Here is a 16,237-nt window from a genome sequence, read left to right as displayed (position 1 = left end):
GAAGCCATCGCTAGCTGCTAGGCTAAGTTGGTATAGCTAGCAGAGCAGACAAGCGCGTAGACAAATAAAGTTGACGGTCGCTAAATAAACAGACTTATGGGTGCTTGAGCAGAACTAATGTTACTCTAGAGCGCGGATAAAAGGCCGCTGTAACAAAACACAGAGCAAATTACACTCAGAGGAACAAGAGTGACAAACGCACACTACTCGTAAGGCAGCAACCAGAAACAGGAAGTGAGACGATACGCTTACCTCAGCACGTCAGCACGTCAGCTGTTGAAAAAACTGTGTGAAAGTGTGGTGAACATCTGCTGATGCACAGCCAAAGGCAACACCTTTTCATTGAGAAACAAATTCAAATGAATACAGAAAGGTGTTGGGTGCTAAAAGGAAGTGGTGTTCAACTCTGTTTTATAGGGCCGATTAAAAATTAACCAGTCAGTGCTGTTTAGTGATATCCTACAGCTGTGGGGAGAGTTCAGTTCTAGAGATGAAGGAATTCTTTCACTTGAGGAGAGTTTTTACGTCCGTTGATGGTTCAAAGCAGAAAAGCAAACACAGACTTTCAATAATTGTGATGTTAGTCTTTAAATCTAACTAGTACAAGAAGGTGGCAAGCCCACTGCATTTTAACACGCCTCCTCCTATTGCACACGTTCAAAGTACAAACCCTTCTGAGGACTTCGACTGCGCAGTTTGCTGAGAGGTGAGGCCACACGCACACGACAGGTACGTGAGATTTTTACATTTTAGTTCAGTTTTAATGATGCTCTCGATAGTTTGTTACACAAACGCACACATACACATATATGTAAAGAAATCAGGTCTTCTTCACACTGTTGTGCGATGCTAGATTGTCGACTTATGCACCTTCTGACTGGATCCTCTCGGGGAGGACAGTAGGCCAAGACATTACCTTCCCCCGTCGTTCTGTCTGCAGAGTGTGTGTTACCTACCATATTCACTGAACTTTCTGATGTTCCTATAATTCAATTTTTTCAGAGGAACATCCATTTTAAGAGGATTTTTCTGCATGAAGAGCTGTTTTCTCTTTTACTTACATTCAGCTCAGTGTGAAATTTGCCGTCAGTGTGAATTTCAAATTTCAGTTCTTGTTTGAAGTGCAGCCTTGAATGTACTGACAACTTTTCTCTACTAATTTATATTTCATAAATGTGTATTTGAATTTTAAGCGCACCAGCATGGTTCACATGAAGGATGGACTTGTCAGAGCCACAAGTGTTCGGGTTTCCTTCATTCTCCTAACACACTTTTGTGGAGGTAACTTACACACAAACACATTTGTAACTCCTGGGTAGGTGTTAAGCTGTTTTGATGAATAAGGCACCACTGGGTTATCACTGAGTGTCTGTTTGCTGTTTAGCCAGGAGTTTACCGACACAGTAAGATCTAGTCAGCCCACATCAGCAACAGTTGACAGTTGCAGCTTTTTGGACTAGTCTATGTGTCCATCAGTCCATCAGTTCCAAATTTTTGTAATAAAATTTAATTACAAGACAGCATGACTGGATGTCTGTTCAAATGTTGCGTGAAAACAGCTGAAGCCCTAAGCTAAGCTAATTAAATGGATACCTGCGCTCACTGCTGCTTTCAAAACAACTCAACTTGAACACAGCATACCTGAGTTAGAAAGGTCAAGCTCCACCTTTAAGTCGCTGTCGAGTTGTACGAATTGTAAGTGTCACAAAATTCCCAAAGACTGTACAGTATAACATTTCTGACATCATTGACAGAACATCGTTCAGAAGAAACAAAACAAAACAAAAAAAAAGGTAATTATTGTGCGTCTGCCAACACTGACCAGAAGACTTCTGCAAATATATATTGCGTATGTTTATTAAATAGCTATGTGACACAACAGCAGTTGGGGGCGCAACAGGCTCATTGTTGGAACCATAAACCCTCGGCCACCAGGGCACCACATGTTGCATATTAAGTCATGAATATTCAATAAGTTGGTACAAAACCAGGCTTTCACCAGCTGTAACAGAAGGCATCACAGGACAAAACATTAGATTTTTAAATGTAAAAGGTCATTCAGGTTTAAATCTAAAAAGCAAATGTTCAACCAGTGGTTCTGCAACAATTATGATTCTTCAAAACCATGTGATGTGATCGTGGAGTGAAACGAAAAATGAAAACCAGCACATGGATTTGGTTTATTAGCTCAGTCCGATTCTGGCAAGTGCCTTCTGTTGAAATTCATCACTTTAGTAATAATAAATTCACATCATTGTTGATTACATCCTCACTTTGTATCAACAGTGTTTGAACATGCATTGTTTGGATTAGATAGTATGAACAGGATGGTGGTCAGCATTTTAGGTTCCAGAAGCAACATTAGAAACACTTAAATTGTGTCAAAATCTACCAAGACTGAGGTGATTTTGCCTCACATAGATTAATCAAATGAAACTGTAAAGACACAACAGTATCAACACTTCTGGTTTGTTGTGAATTATCAACTTCACAGAGGTGAATGTGCTCTGAGAAAAGAACTTAAGATAGATGGACTTTTTCTCCAGGTCAGCTGCAGCAGATTGATCCACCTCAGCAAGTCATGGTTATGGTCGGTGAAGACATTGTTTTGCCATGTCAGCTGGAACCTCCTGTGGATGCTGTTTCCATGACAATGGAGTGGGGGAGAGTCGACCTGGACCCCAGATTTGTCTATGTGTGGGATGGTGGTCAGGAACTTCTGGATGGCCAAAACGAGGCCTACAGGGGAAGAGCATCACTGTCCATCAACAAACTGAAGCATGGAGACCTTTCGCTGACACTCTCCGAGGTGAACGTCTCTGATAACGGGACGTACAGATGCTACATTCCAACATGGCATAAAGAGTATGTTGTTGAACTTGTTGTTGGTAAGTAAATTGCTTACACTGAGCATATGTAGAACTTTTCTTATGATTCTCATAAATGTTTTGGTGAGTTCCTTCTTTATTGTGCAGTTGTGTCGTTTTTCGTGAATCTTTCTCTTCCTGAAAAATGAAGCTGCTTAGAAACGTCACTGTCTTGATTTGCTCAGTAAAACATATCAGAAAGCTCGTTATAAGCAACTGTTTGATTGGACGTTATTTTTAGTTCCGCTGGCTATTTGTCAGTTTCAAAAAGGACAGAATTCCAGTCATTTCCTCACATTTTGTCCTGAGTGAAAGTTGTGTTTAAGTGTTCACTTGTTGACACTCATCAGCATGTCCCACAGGAAGAAGATGGACCTGACTGAGGCTGAAAGGATGCTGTACATCATTCAAGGACTGGACCAATAATCGCTGTTTGAAATGTCTTTTCATCATCAGGTGCTGTCGCCTCACCTGGTATCAGCTTCGCAGGGATCCATCAGGACAGCAGTGGAGTGGTGTTAGACTGTACGTCTGAAGGCTGGTATCCACAGCCTGAACTTTCCTGGCTGGACTCTGAGGGAAACGTCCTCCCCGCTGGACCCACAGAGACAGTCAGAGGTCCTGATGGTCTCTATACTGTCAGCAGCAGAGTGACTGTGGACAAGACACACAACAACACCTTCACCTGTAGAGTCCGGCAGAAGACCATCAACCAGACCAGAGAGACACACGTCCATGTTCCAGGTTATAACGAGCTCGAAAACAATGAGTCAACTTCCAGCTCATGAACACACACAGATTTTATAATCTGTTTAATTTCTTTTTTTGTCAAACATGAAGTGTATTTTTATGTGTTTTGTTCTTTCTTTTGTTCACTCAGATGATTTCTTTATGACTCCATCTACTTGCACTGCTTCTGTTGCCGTAGCTGTGCTCTTCAGCTTCATGTTTATCATCGCAGTTGTCCTTTTGGTTTGGACATGGAGACAAAACAAAATCGGTGAGCCAAAGATTAATTTGACTTTTTTTTGGCTGACTTTTTCCGTCTCTGAAGTTTATGGTCATAAAAGTATGAGGAAATTGAAAATCTTGATTACATTATTTTCTAAAAATCGCACACAAGTCGCACTCCATGTTGACTCTTTCTTTGCCAGGTGAGAGTTAGTGTTGTTTTTGGCAGCCTGTTTTAATTTTAGTCTTAGTCTAGTCTTTGTGTCAAGTCGTTTTAGTTTCTATTAGTTTTAGTAATGTTCATTCTCTTTTTAGTCTAGTCAAGTTTCAGTGGACTAAAAGTCTGAACATTTTAGTCTTATTTTAGTCAGAATTATCCGTGACTATTTTTGTCAAGTTTTAGTCAATGAAAACTGTATTTTAGTCTCTTTTTAGTAATGCAATTCTATTTAACCCAGTCAATATAGTATCTAGTATAGACGAAACCAAAATTTTCTTTTCGTCAAACCCATTTCACAGTTCAAACAAGGTTGTTGTATTATTATATTGTTAGCTTATAAACTCGAGAAGGCATCCATTCCAGACACGAAGACGCTCTGATTTGAATTGACAACATATTTATTTTACCGAGCAAAGCCGGCTGGCCGGCCATCGGTCCTGTTCTCTGCATCGGTTGTCTGTTGTTAATGCTAACCTACCGCAGCTAACGCCACGAGTGGGAACTAATGCCGTGACATCACTGCGACTGCGCAGTGCGACCTGATGCAGCCCCTGAAGTGAGACACGGGAAACAGAAATACTGCAAAATAATAATAACAACGCAACTAAAAGAGACGAAATAACGTTAGAATATTTCGTCTTGTTTTAGTCAATGAAAATAAAGAGACGTTTTAGCAGAGTTTTTATTTTGTAAACCACAATTAATCTTGTTTTTATTCATCAACAATATTGCATTATATGTTTAATTATAGTTAGCGTCACATGACTTGCATTTCCGTTGCGTCTGGTCTCGTTTTCGTCATGTGATAAAGGTTCATTGACAACGAAATTTAGTCAGAATTTTCGTTGACCAAAGCAACTATAGTGAGAAATTCTTTGTGATGCATTTTGAAATGAAACATTGCAGAAGTACAGTAAAGATATTATTTACTGTCAATGAACTAATGTTTCTTCATAAAAATACATTTCCATTTGCCTCCTGTGTCTAATGTGGCTTCACACCTTTTTCTGTTTCGGCACAGAGAGGAAGAAAGAAGGAGAAAGAAGAGAACAAGAGGAGTTCATGACATTTTTGGAAAAGAAAAAGGAAAAACTTGATGAGGAGGTAAAGAAGAAAGAAGAAGAAGAGGAAGATATGACGCAGGTCACTGAGATACTGAAGGAAGTGATGAACGGACTGACGGAGCAGAAAGAAAAACTCACTGTCCAATTTAAGGAGGCAGAGAGACTGATGGAGGAGAATGAAAAGAAGGTAAAATCAGTGGAGGAAGAAGTATCAGGGAAGCAGGGAGATAAAACAGCTAACAGAGCACAGGGATACTTAAAAATCAAAGAAATCCTTACAGATGACCAATGCAAGCAGGAGAAGAGAAAACAAGAACTTGAGCAACTGCAAATGGATGCAGTAAAACTAATGAAGAAGACAACTGATGAGTGTAAGAAGATTGAAGAGAGGAAGACGAAAGTAGAGAACCACATGGGGCAAATGAAGAAACAAATGCAGGAGACTGAGAGACAGATGGAGGACATTCAGAGGACCCTACAGTGACAGAGAGCAGGAGGCAAACAGAACAACAAAACAAATCAAGTCCTTTAACAGCTAATCTGAGTGCAATGTCTCCGTCCAACAATGTCACAACTGACCACAATTAAAATGCTGAAGTTTCATGTGACTGAAGCAACATTTATTGAGCTGAACAGGTTGCTTAAGGCCGGTGTCTGAATTTCAGCTCAGTAGCGTCAGTGTTTTCCCTCCAGTCTGATTCTTCCTGACACAATGAGTTCAATGAGACACAACATTTGAATTAAAAAAAAAAAAAAAAAAAACAATTAAAAAGCATGTGAAGTTTAGGATCAAAATTCTTCAGCAGTCCAGCAGGTGGCACTCAGCTCAGGACAAAGCACAAGACTAACGCTGAAGACTCTCATACAGTAACATAATAAGACAAACATGTGTGATGGCCGTGACATCATGAGGTGTTTGGTGTCTGAGCCTGTGAGTGCAGCTCCTTGATTGGAGTAATATCACACACCTGTGCTTCGAGTGAGGAGGTTATCTCTCTCTCTCTCTCTCTCTCTCTCTCTCTCTCTCTCTGGCCTCCATACAGGTACACCACATTTGAGTTTATTATGTTAGATAAGGTTTGGTTCAGTTTGCATTTTACAACATTGACACACATTATTGTCACTCATGCACATCCCACACTACTGACTCCACTGATTTACACACTTCATGCTTTAAATATTTGATTTGATCTTATTTGAAGTAACTTTGAGTAATTTGGTCTAATTTGGCTTTTCTGATTGTTTAGTTTGATCCAATCCAGTTTAACAGTAAACTGCCTCATTTCACTATTTGATTTGGCCCAATTTGGCCTTACTTGGTTTAATTAGAGATTTGTTTGAGTTGAATGCTTAATTTGGTTTCATTTGGTTTGATTTGAAAATAAGACTCTAAAAACTTTGTCATGCTGTTGTCTCCCTCTTTTGTTGCGACTGCTTGAGCCAGGTCATGACACATGGGGCTCTATTTTCGATTCTGCCGCCGGCGCGGCGCAGGCACTTAAAAGGCTGCTGGCGAGGCGAATGGCAAGTTTCGAGGATGACTGAGCCTGCGCAGGAAAGTGTCCGACGCCCAAACTTCTCCCAGGTGGAGACTGGCGTTCTTGTCTGGGAGGTCCAGGCTCGCAGTGGCCGTATCTATGGACTCGCGAAATGTATTTCAGTATAGTCGATCTGTTTAGTGTGGAAAGTTATTGATCGTCAGATGTTTACTCAATGACAAAACTGGGCGGCGAGGCGCTCCCTCCTCTCCCGTGAGCTCTGCTGCTCTCCCAGTCGGCACATGCAGTTCAGCCTCTCTCCGTCTTAAGTCCCTTAATGTGTCCTCATAGTGACATCCACGTCGTACAGCCATGTTGTGTAAAACGCAACATGCCACGAAGAATGCACCCACACTCTGAGGGATGTGTGTTAATGAACCACCTGTCCAGACATCTAAAACGCATTTTGAGAACCCCAAATGTGCGTTCGATGACTGACCGAGCACTGCTGAAAACACCGTCTTGTTGACGGTGTGATATATGGCGTCATCAACCACATTTTCAGTGGATAGCTGTTATCACCTAGCAGCCACCCATCCAGAGGGATGTCCCCCTGAAAGACTGTAGGGATGCTAGAATTCGCCACGATGAACAAGTCATGTGCTGACTCGGGGAAAGTGGCATACACATTCATCACCAGGCAATTTGAGTCACAGATCACCAGACATCCCTGTTTCACCTGTGTACATTCGGTCAGGTTGAGTGACCATTACACATGCCGTTTTCGATGTGAGATGAGATACGGATCACAATATATAAATTTAGGTCTGACTGTATGTGCTGACTCAGATAGTTGCATTGAATCGTGGCTGTTGCTAATTATTGATCTCAGTGAAATGCCAGACACTGTGGAAACCTGCCTGTGAGGTGTTGGTGACATGAGCGCACGACTCCGCCGGTGTACGAAAATCGCAGAGTTGACCAGGTCTGAGGTGGCGAGCTTTCAGCGCACTTTTGTGCCACCAGCGTGGACCGAAATGGAACGAAAATTCAAATCTGTCGGCTGATTATGCCGACACCTCCCCCTACTGCTCCACAACGCCCATCCTGCCACACCTCTGTGTTCCTCGGTTTACCAAAATACCAAGTGCGCTGTGCACCTGCCTGCACTGCACGAAAACACCACTGCGGGGGTGCGCAGCCTGCGAAAATAGAGCCCATTAAGTTCACAAACTTTTCACTGGTGCAACTGGAAACTGGTTTTAAATATCAAAGCACAGATTCATGATGGGAGGGACTGGAAATATATTCACTGGGATTGTCTCCAGCCCCACCGCACCCCTCAAGGGTAAGCAGGTATAGCAGGATATATAATACTACATGCTGCTGAATGACAGCAAGCACAGAATTTAGAATGGATGTAATGAGATGAAGTAGATTTAGCTGGTTGTGGAGCTGCTTTCTGATTTTTTTGTTGTTGCTTTTCAAAATTAAGTGATTATTGTAAACATATTTTGGAGATCAAAATAAAATCCAATGAAAGAGATTCTGTGGAAGTTTGTCTTTTTTCCCTTTGTGAAAACTGTTGAATTCTATGGTGAAAAACATGAATCCAAACTGCCCACATTTGACCTTCACTGTTCTTTGTCAAGGAGACAAATGAGAACTTTTAAAGGGAAAGCTGTGGAATAATCCAACATAAGCTGTTTGGAGTGAGGCATGATGAAGCCACACGTTCCTCTAAAAGTTCTTCAAAAACGGTTGACACGGTTGTTGTTTTGAACTGAAAAGCTGAAGATAAATTTTCATTCTTGATCATAATTCAGTTTCACACAATGTCGTTGTGCTTTTCCTGTTCGATTGTAGATAATTTCCAAAAAGATGAGAAAATGGACCATGACAAGATAAATTCACTGTTTCCAAAGCAGTCACAGGACATAGAGAGAGAATGTGAGAAAGTGCCAACAGCATTGATGGAACAGAAGCACAAATTAAAAAGGTAAGACAGACAGCAGGCCTCATAGAAACTGAAGCAGAGACAGAAAATATAAAAGTCAACATTTTGCAGCTTTCCAATGAACGTGCTTACTAATGTGTCGTAAAAACAATCCAGTAATTTTTCTGATAATGGAAGATAAGAGCATGCGACCATAATGCATAAAAAGAGCAAACTGGTCAAGTCTTTGAAGTACTGTGCCATGACATATATTTTCTATCATATTTGTGTGGTGTATATAAAATATGTTTTTCACATTTCTTGAGACTTTATTATTTTATTCACTAACAAAAAATTCACTTATTTTGATTTTCATTTTTACAGTTGTTTTGGTTCAATGCCAACATCTTTTCCTCCACGTGGTTCTTTTCTTTAGGGGATTCATATTTGGTTTATTCCATTTTTCAGAATTCCACAAAGCTGAAGCAGAAGGACAGACTGTTCCTGAAACCTGCATTCAAGCCTTCAGCCCTGACACTGTCTTTGTCCTTCTGCTTATACACACCTGTGGAGGTAACGCACACACTGATCTAATGTCCAGTGGTTTTATTGTCTATTGTCTTATTTGTGAAAGTGAAAAGTGAAATGCTATTAAAGAAGAAAATGTGAAATGAATTTGGTTTGACGTTTCTGACATTTCTGTTTCTGTTGTTGAATTTTCTTACTGTTTCTCCAGTGGAGAAGAAAAATGTGCAGCTTCAAAAGGAGAATAAAGAGAAAGACTGGCAAGATGTGCTGTCTGCATTGATGGAGGTGAAGACTGAACTGGAGAACCAGAGGGATCGACTCAGAGTGCTACTGGAGGAGGTGGAGAGGGAGAAGGAAGGAAACAAGCAGAAGCTTCAGGCAGTGGAGGAGGAAATAACGGAGAGAGAGAAGGCATTTGACAAACCGGAGGAGTTATTGAGAGAAAAAGAAAGCTTACTGCGAGCTCAATGGAAACTGGACCAGACAAAGAAAGACAATGAGAGTCAGCTACTGAACACTGAGAGACTGCTGGAGCCAATAGAAACTCAGGTCACAAGAATACATCGTGAGAAGGAAGTCAACGTGCAAATCTGACTTTTGGCCGTCAGACGAAGAAAAAATGTGGACAAAAAAGTCAATAAAGTTCAAATTACAACTGCCTTAAATATAAAACAGATCTCTTTGGGTCTGTTCTGACATAGAGCTTTGCTTTCTAGAGAAGTGAAAAACAACTTAATCCAATATTTTAAAATGCTTGATGACATATAGGAGGTACTTACAGATTTCATCAACTGCATGTGAGGATCTTAAATATTAGAAGCCTTCACAACCTGAATTAATACAAAATCTCTAAATATTTGAACAGAAAGTTCAACATCTGTATACAGGAACAAAAAAATGCAGTTTGTGACCTAATGGGGAGAGCAGTGCAGGTTTTGACTACGAGGACATCAGGGTGTAGAAGTTACAGCTGGATGAGATGGATTTATTACAAATGGCTGTTTGCAACAAAATATATATATATTTTTTTTAAATAGCATTGTCAAATATGTAAACATTTACAGACTATACTTTTCTGAATTAAAACATTTTTTGCATTGAATGTCTGCTGCCTTTCTTTCTTATTGTCTGCTCTGTGGGCAGGTCAGTCTAAGATCAGATAAGATAAAACTGTATTCATCCCACACCGGGGAAACTGAATTGTTACAGCCAGTAAAGTATAAAAAGAGAAGCATAGAAACATGAAAAGGACAAACATCCTCCTCTAATAGTGTCCAGAGGGCAGTCCAGGACAGAGCCAGCTCTCTTTTTAGTCTTTTCCTGTCCCTCTCAGAGCTACCACAGCCCCAGCAGACCACTGCATAGAAAACTGCAGATACCACCACAGAGTCCGAAAAGTTTGAACAGTGTTCTACATACTCAAGGATCTTGGTTGTTTTAGCATATGGAGATGCTTCTTGTACAGGACATCTGTGTCCAGTCCATCTTACTCCCAGCTCATCCTAACCCTGGATGTTAACCAGTGCAATCTGTTGAAAAAACTGTGTGAAAGTGTGGTGAACATCTGCTGATGCACAGCCTAAGGCAACACCTTTTCATTGAGAGACAAATTCAAATGAACACAGAAAGGTGTTGGGTGCTAAAAGGAAGTGGTGTTCAACTCTGTTTTATAGGGCCGATTAAAAATTAACCAGTCAGTGCTGTTTAGTGATATCCTACAGCTGTGGGGAGAGTTCAGTTCTAGAGATGAAGGAATTCTTTCACTTGAGGAGAGTTTTTACGTCCGTTGATGGTTCAAAGCAGAAAAGCAAACACAGACTTTCAATATTTGTGACGTAAATCTTTAAATCTAACTAGTACAAGAAGGTGGCAAGCCCACTGCATTTTAACACGCCTCCTCCTATTGCACACGTTCAAAGTACAAACCCTTCTGAGGACTTCGACTGCGCAGTTTGCTGAGAGGTGAGGCCACACGCACACGACAGGTACGTGAGATTTTTACATTTTAGTTCAGTTTTAATGATGCTCTCGATAGTTTGTTACACAAACGCACACATACACATATATGTAAAGAAATCAGGTCTTCTTCACACTGTTGTGCGATGCTAGATTGTCAACTTATGCACCTTCTGACTGGATCCTCTCGGGGAGGACAGTAGGCCAAGACATTACCTTCCCCCGTCGTTCTGTCTGCAGAGTGTGTGTTACCTACCATATTCACTGAACTTTCTGATGTTCCTATAATTCAATTTTTTCAGAGGAACATCCATTTTAAGAGGATTTTTCTGCATGAAGAGCTGTTTTCTCTTTTACTTACATTCAGCTCAGTGTGAAATTTGCCGTCAGTGTGAATTTCAAATTTCAGTTCTTGTTTGCAGTGCAGCCTTGAATGTACTCACAACTATCACTGGACAACTTTGATACAAGAGAAAACTTAAAAATGCATATTTCATTCCCCATCACCTGCTGTGGTGTTAATCCCATCCAAATGGAGTTTAAATGAACGTTGTGACAAATGTGGAATTATGTTACTATTGATATTTAAACATTTCTGTGCAGATTGTGCTGTGTTAAACTGAATGACTGTAAATGTGTGAGGTAATGGTTCTTCCTCTGGAATCAATAAAGAAGCATCTTTTGCTACAGTCAGTTAGTATTTATTTACATATTTGTTGGGTGGGTTTTGCTTCAGATACCTTTTCTCTACTAATTTATATTTCATAAATGTGTATTTGAATTTTAAGCGCACCAGCATGGTTCACATGAAGGATGGACTTGTCAGAGCCACAAGTGTTCGGGTTTCCTTCCTTCTCCTAACACACTTTTGTGGAGGTAACTTACACACAAACACTTTTTTAACATCAGCAACAGCTGACAGTTGCAGCTTTTTGGACTAGTCTATGTGTCCATCAGTCCATCAGTTCCAAATTTTTGTAATAAAATTTAATTACAAGACAGCATGACTGGATGTCTGTTCAAATGTTGCGTGAAAACAGTTGAAGCCCTAAGCTAAGCTAATTAAATGGATACCTGCGCTCACTGCTGCTTTCAAAACAACTCAACTTGAACACAGCATACCTGAGTTAGAAAGGTCAAGCTCCACCTTTAAGTCGCTGTCGAGTTGTATAAATTGTAAGTGTCACAAAATTCCCAAAGACTGTACAATATAACATTTCTGACATCATTGACAGAACATCGTTCAGAAGAAACAAACAAAAAAAAAGGTAATTATTGTGCGTCTGCCAACACTGACCAGAGCACTTGTGCAAATATATATTGCGTATGTTTATTGAATAGCTATGTGACACAACAGCAGTTGGGGGCGCAACAGGCTCATTGTTGGAACCATAAACCCTCGGCCACCAGGGCACCACATGTTGCATATTAAGTCATGAATATTAAATAAGTTGGTACAAAACCAGGCTTTCACAAGCTGTAACAGAAGGCATCACAGGACAAAACATTAGATTTTTAAATGTAAAAGGTCATTCAGGTTTAAATCTAAAAAGAAAATGTTCAACCAGTGGTTCTGCAACAATTATGATTCTTCAAAACCATGTGATGTGATCGTGGAGTGAAACGAAAAATGAAAACCAGCACATGGATTTGGTTTATTAGCTCAGTCCGATTCTGGCAAGTGCCTTCTGTTGAAATTCATCACTTTAGTAATAATAAATTCACATCATTGTTGATTACATCCTCACTTTGTATCAACAGTGTTTGAACATGCATTGTTTGGATTAGATAGTATGAACAGGATGGTGGTCAGCATTTTAGGTTCCAGAAGCAACATTAGAAACACTTAAATTGTGTCAAAATCTACCAAGACTGAGGTGATTTTGCCTCACATAGATTAATCAAATGAAACTGTAAAGACACAACAGTATCAACACTTCTGGTTTGTTGTGAATTATCAATTTCACAGAGGTGAATGTGCTCTGAGAAAAGAACTTAAGATAGATGGACTTTTTCTCCAGGTCAGCTGCAGCAGATTGATCCACCTCAGCAAGTCATGGTTATGGTCGGTGAAGACATTGTTTTGCCATGTCAGCTGGAACCTCCTGTGGATGCTGTTTCCATGACAATCGAGTGGGGGAGAGCCAACCTGGACCCCAGATTTGTCTATGTGTGGCATGGTGGTCAGGAACTTCTGGATGACCAAAACGAGGCCTACAGGGGAAGAGCATCACTGTCCATCAACAAACTGAAGCATGGAGACCTTTCGCTGACACTCTCCGAGGTGAACGTCTCTGATAACGGGACGTACAGATGCTACATTCCAACATGGCATAAAGAGTATTTTGTTGAACTTCTTGTTGGTAAGTAAATTGCTTACACTGAGCATATGTAGAACTTTTCTTATGATTCTCATAAATGTTTTGGTGAGTTCCTTCTTTATTGTGCAGTTGTGTCGTTTCTCGTGAATCTTTCTCTTCCTGAAAAATAAAGCTGCTTAGAAATGTCACAGTCTTGATTTGCTCAGTAAAACATATCAGAAAGCTCGTTATAAGCAACTGTTTGATTGGACGTTATTTTTAGTTCCGCTGGCTATTTGTCAGTTTCAAAAAGGACAGAATTCCAGTCATTTCCTCACATTTTGTCCTGAGTGAAAGTCGTGTTTAAGTGTTCACTTGTTGACACTCATCAGCATGTCCCACAGGAAGAAGATGGACCTGACTGAGGCTGAAAGGATGCTGTACATCATTCAAGGACTGGACCAATAATCGCTGTTTGAAATGTCTTTTCATCATCAGGTGCTGTCGCCTCACCTGGTATCAGCTTCGCAGGCATCCATCAGGACAGCAGTGGAGTGGTGTTAGACTGTACGTCTGAAGGCTGGTATCCACAGCCTGAACTTTCCTGGCTGGACTCTGAGGGAAACGTCCTCCCTGCTGGACCCACAGAGACAGTCAGAGGTCCTGATGGTCTCTATACTGTCAGCAGCAGAGTGACTGTGGACAAGACACACAGCAACACCTTCACCTGTAGAGTCCGGCAGAAGAACATCAACCAGACCAGAGAGACACACGTCCATGTTCCAGGTTATAATGAGCTCGAAAACAATGAGTCAACTTCCAGCTCATGAACACACACAGATTTTATAATCTGTTTAATTTCTTTTTTTGTCAAACATGAAGTGTATTTTTATGTGTTTTGTTCTTTCTTTTGTTCACTCAGATGATTTCTTTATGACTCCATCTACTTGCACTGCTTCTGTTGCTGTAGCTGTGCTCTTCAGCTTCATGTTTATCATCGCAGTTGTCCTTTTGGTTTGGACATGGAGACAAAACAAAATCGGTGAGCCAAAGATTAATTTGACTTTTTTTCTAATATTTTCCGTCTCTGAAGTTTATGGTTATAAAAGTATGAGGAAATTGAAAATCTTGATTACATTATTATCTAAAAATCGCACACAAGTCGCACTCCATGTTGACTCTTTCTTTGCCAGGTGAGAGTCTGTCGTAAAAGAACTTGAAATTCTGTGTGATGCATTTTGAAATGAAACATTGCAGAAGTACAGTAAAGATATTATTTACTGTCAATGAACTAATGTTTCTTCATAAAAATACATTTCCATTTGCCTCCTGTGTCTAATGTAGCTTCACATCTTTTTCTGTTTCGACACAGAGAGGAAGAAAGGAGGAAGAAGAGAACAAGAGCTGCTCATGACAGAGAGCAAGAAAATGGAGGATTTGGAAAAGAAAAAGGCAAAACTTGATGAGGAGGTACAGAAGAAAGAAGAAGAAGAGAAAGATATGGCACAGGTCATTGAGATACTGAAGGAAGTGATGAACGGACTGACGGAGCAGAAAGAAAAACTCACTGTCCAAACAAAAGAGGCAAAGAGACTGATGGAGGAGAATGAAAAGAAGGTAAAATCAGTGGAGGAAGAAGTATCAGGGAAGCAGGAAGATGAAACAGCTCACAGAGCACAGGGATACTTAAAAATCAAAGAAATCCTGAGAGACGGCAAATGGAAGCAGGAGGAGAGAAAACAGGAACTTCAGCAACTGCAAATGGATACAGAGAAACTAATGAAGAAGACATTTGATGAGTCTAAGAAGATTGGAGAGAGGAAGAAGAAAGTAGAGAACCACATGGGGCAAATGAAGAAACAAATGCAGGAGACTGAGAGACAGATGGAGGACATTCAGAGGACCCTACAGTGACAGAGAGCAGGAGGCAAACAGAACAACAAAACAAATCAAGTCCTTTAACAGCTAATCTGAGTGCAATGTCTCCGTCCAACAATGTCACAACTGACCACAATTAAAATGCTGAAGTTTCATTAAGATCACTGTTGTTATTAGTTTGTTCATTCCCAATTAGGTTTGTCCTCAGAGGGGACAAAGGTGTGGAACTCGTACAAAAACTTTAAAGAAAATAAAGATGTGAAATGAAATGCCATAAAAGTACTAAAGTACTAAATTTTGTGTGATGGCTGTGCTCTCTGGTCGTTATGTTTTTGTTTCTGCTTGTGTTTCCTCACTCACTCCCCTTCTCAGAAGTTTAGAGTGAGGCGGGAGCTGGGCGGAGTTTCGCCGCTGAGACACACCTGAGCTGCATCAGCTCTCATCAGCATGCAGCTTCTTAAGCCAACTCCTCACTCTCTTCGTCGCCAGATGATTCCTTCGTCCAGCTGCTTCGTGTCTCTCCGAGTGCGATCTCCAGTCTCTAGCAAATGTATTTGAGTTAATATTACTGTAGATCACAGGTCTCAAACTCATTCCACAAAGGGCCGTGTAGCTGCAGGTTTTTCCTCCAACCAATCAAGAGCATGGAGTCTGACCAATCAGCTGTCTGAAGACTGAGGTCATCTAATGATGATGCTGAACTCGGACAAAACTGAAGTTATAGTACTAGGCCCCAAACATCTTAGAAACTCACTTTCTGATGACATAGTGTGGCGAGGGTAGGAGGAGATTTTTGATTACAATACTGTATGTATTTCTGTACACCTTCAATAATCTAAAGAGTTGCACAACAATGCCACCCCAGGAATTTCACCCAGGGAAATTTCTGACACACAGGTCCGTTTTACTCAGGGCAGAGACGTGGTTCCAAGTTTCAAAAAAAGTCAGTTTTATTAAATTGTAATTTTAAAAATCATCAGAACCATTCACACAGGGAAGGGAAAAAAGGAACCTAATCAGGAGCTGAGGCTTTGGGTGGACGAGTGCTAGTGAAGGGGG

At 40.6% G+C, this 16,237-nt stretch overlaps 2 protein-coding genes across 2 annotated transcripts; both read left to right on the top strand.

Moving 5' to 3' along the window:
- The first annotated feature begins 1,202 nt into the window (after positions 1-1,202).
- Positions 1,203-9,638, top strand: LOC139351728 (butyrophilin subfamily 2 member A1-like). Its single transcript, XM_070993733.1, has 6 exons — positions 1,203-1,281; positions 2,547-2,888; positions 3,324-3,611; positions 5,060-5,289; positions 7,607-7,727; positions 9,253-9,638. Exons 1-6 carry the CDS (start codon positions 1,203-1,205, stop codon positions 9,636-9,638), a joined length of 1,446 nt encoding a protein of 481 aa, XP_070849834.1.
- Positions 9,639-11,718: 2,080 nt separating this feature from the next.
- On the top strand, positions 11,719-15,214 carry LOC139351727 (butyrophilin subfamily 3 member A2-like). The gene is made up of 5 exons (XM_070993732.1): positions 11,719-11,876; positions 13,022-13,363; positions 13,799-14,086; positions 14,223-14,342; positions 14,673-15,214. Exons 1-5 carry the CDS (start codon positions 11,798-11,800, stop codon positions 15,212-15,214), a joined length of 1,371 nt encoding a protein of 456 aa, XP_070849833.1. The 5' UTR covers positions 11,719-11,797.
- The last annotated feature ends 1,023 nt before the right edge of the window (positions 15,215-16,237 follow it).

Source organism: Chaetodon trifascialis, chromosome 23, assembly GCF_039877785.1.
Source record: "Chaetodon trifascialis isolate fChaTrf1 chromosome 23, fChaTrf1.hap1, whole genome shotgun sequence".
Classification (NCBI taxonomy): Eukaryota; Metazoa; Chordata; class Actinopteri; order Chaetodontiformes; family Chaetodontidae; genus Chaetodon; species Chaetodon trifascialis.
This window is presented reverse-complemented; position numbering and strand designations above follow the sequence as displayed.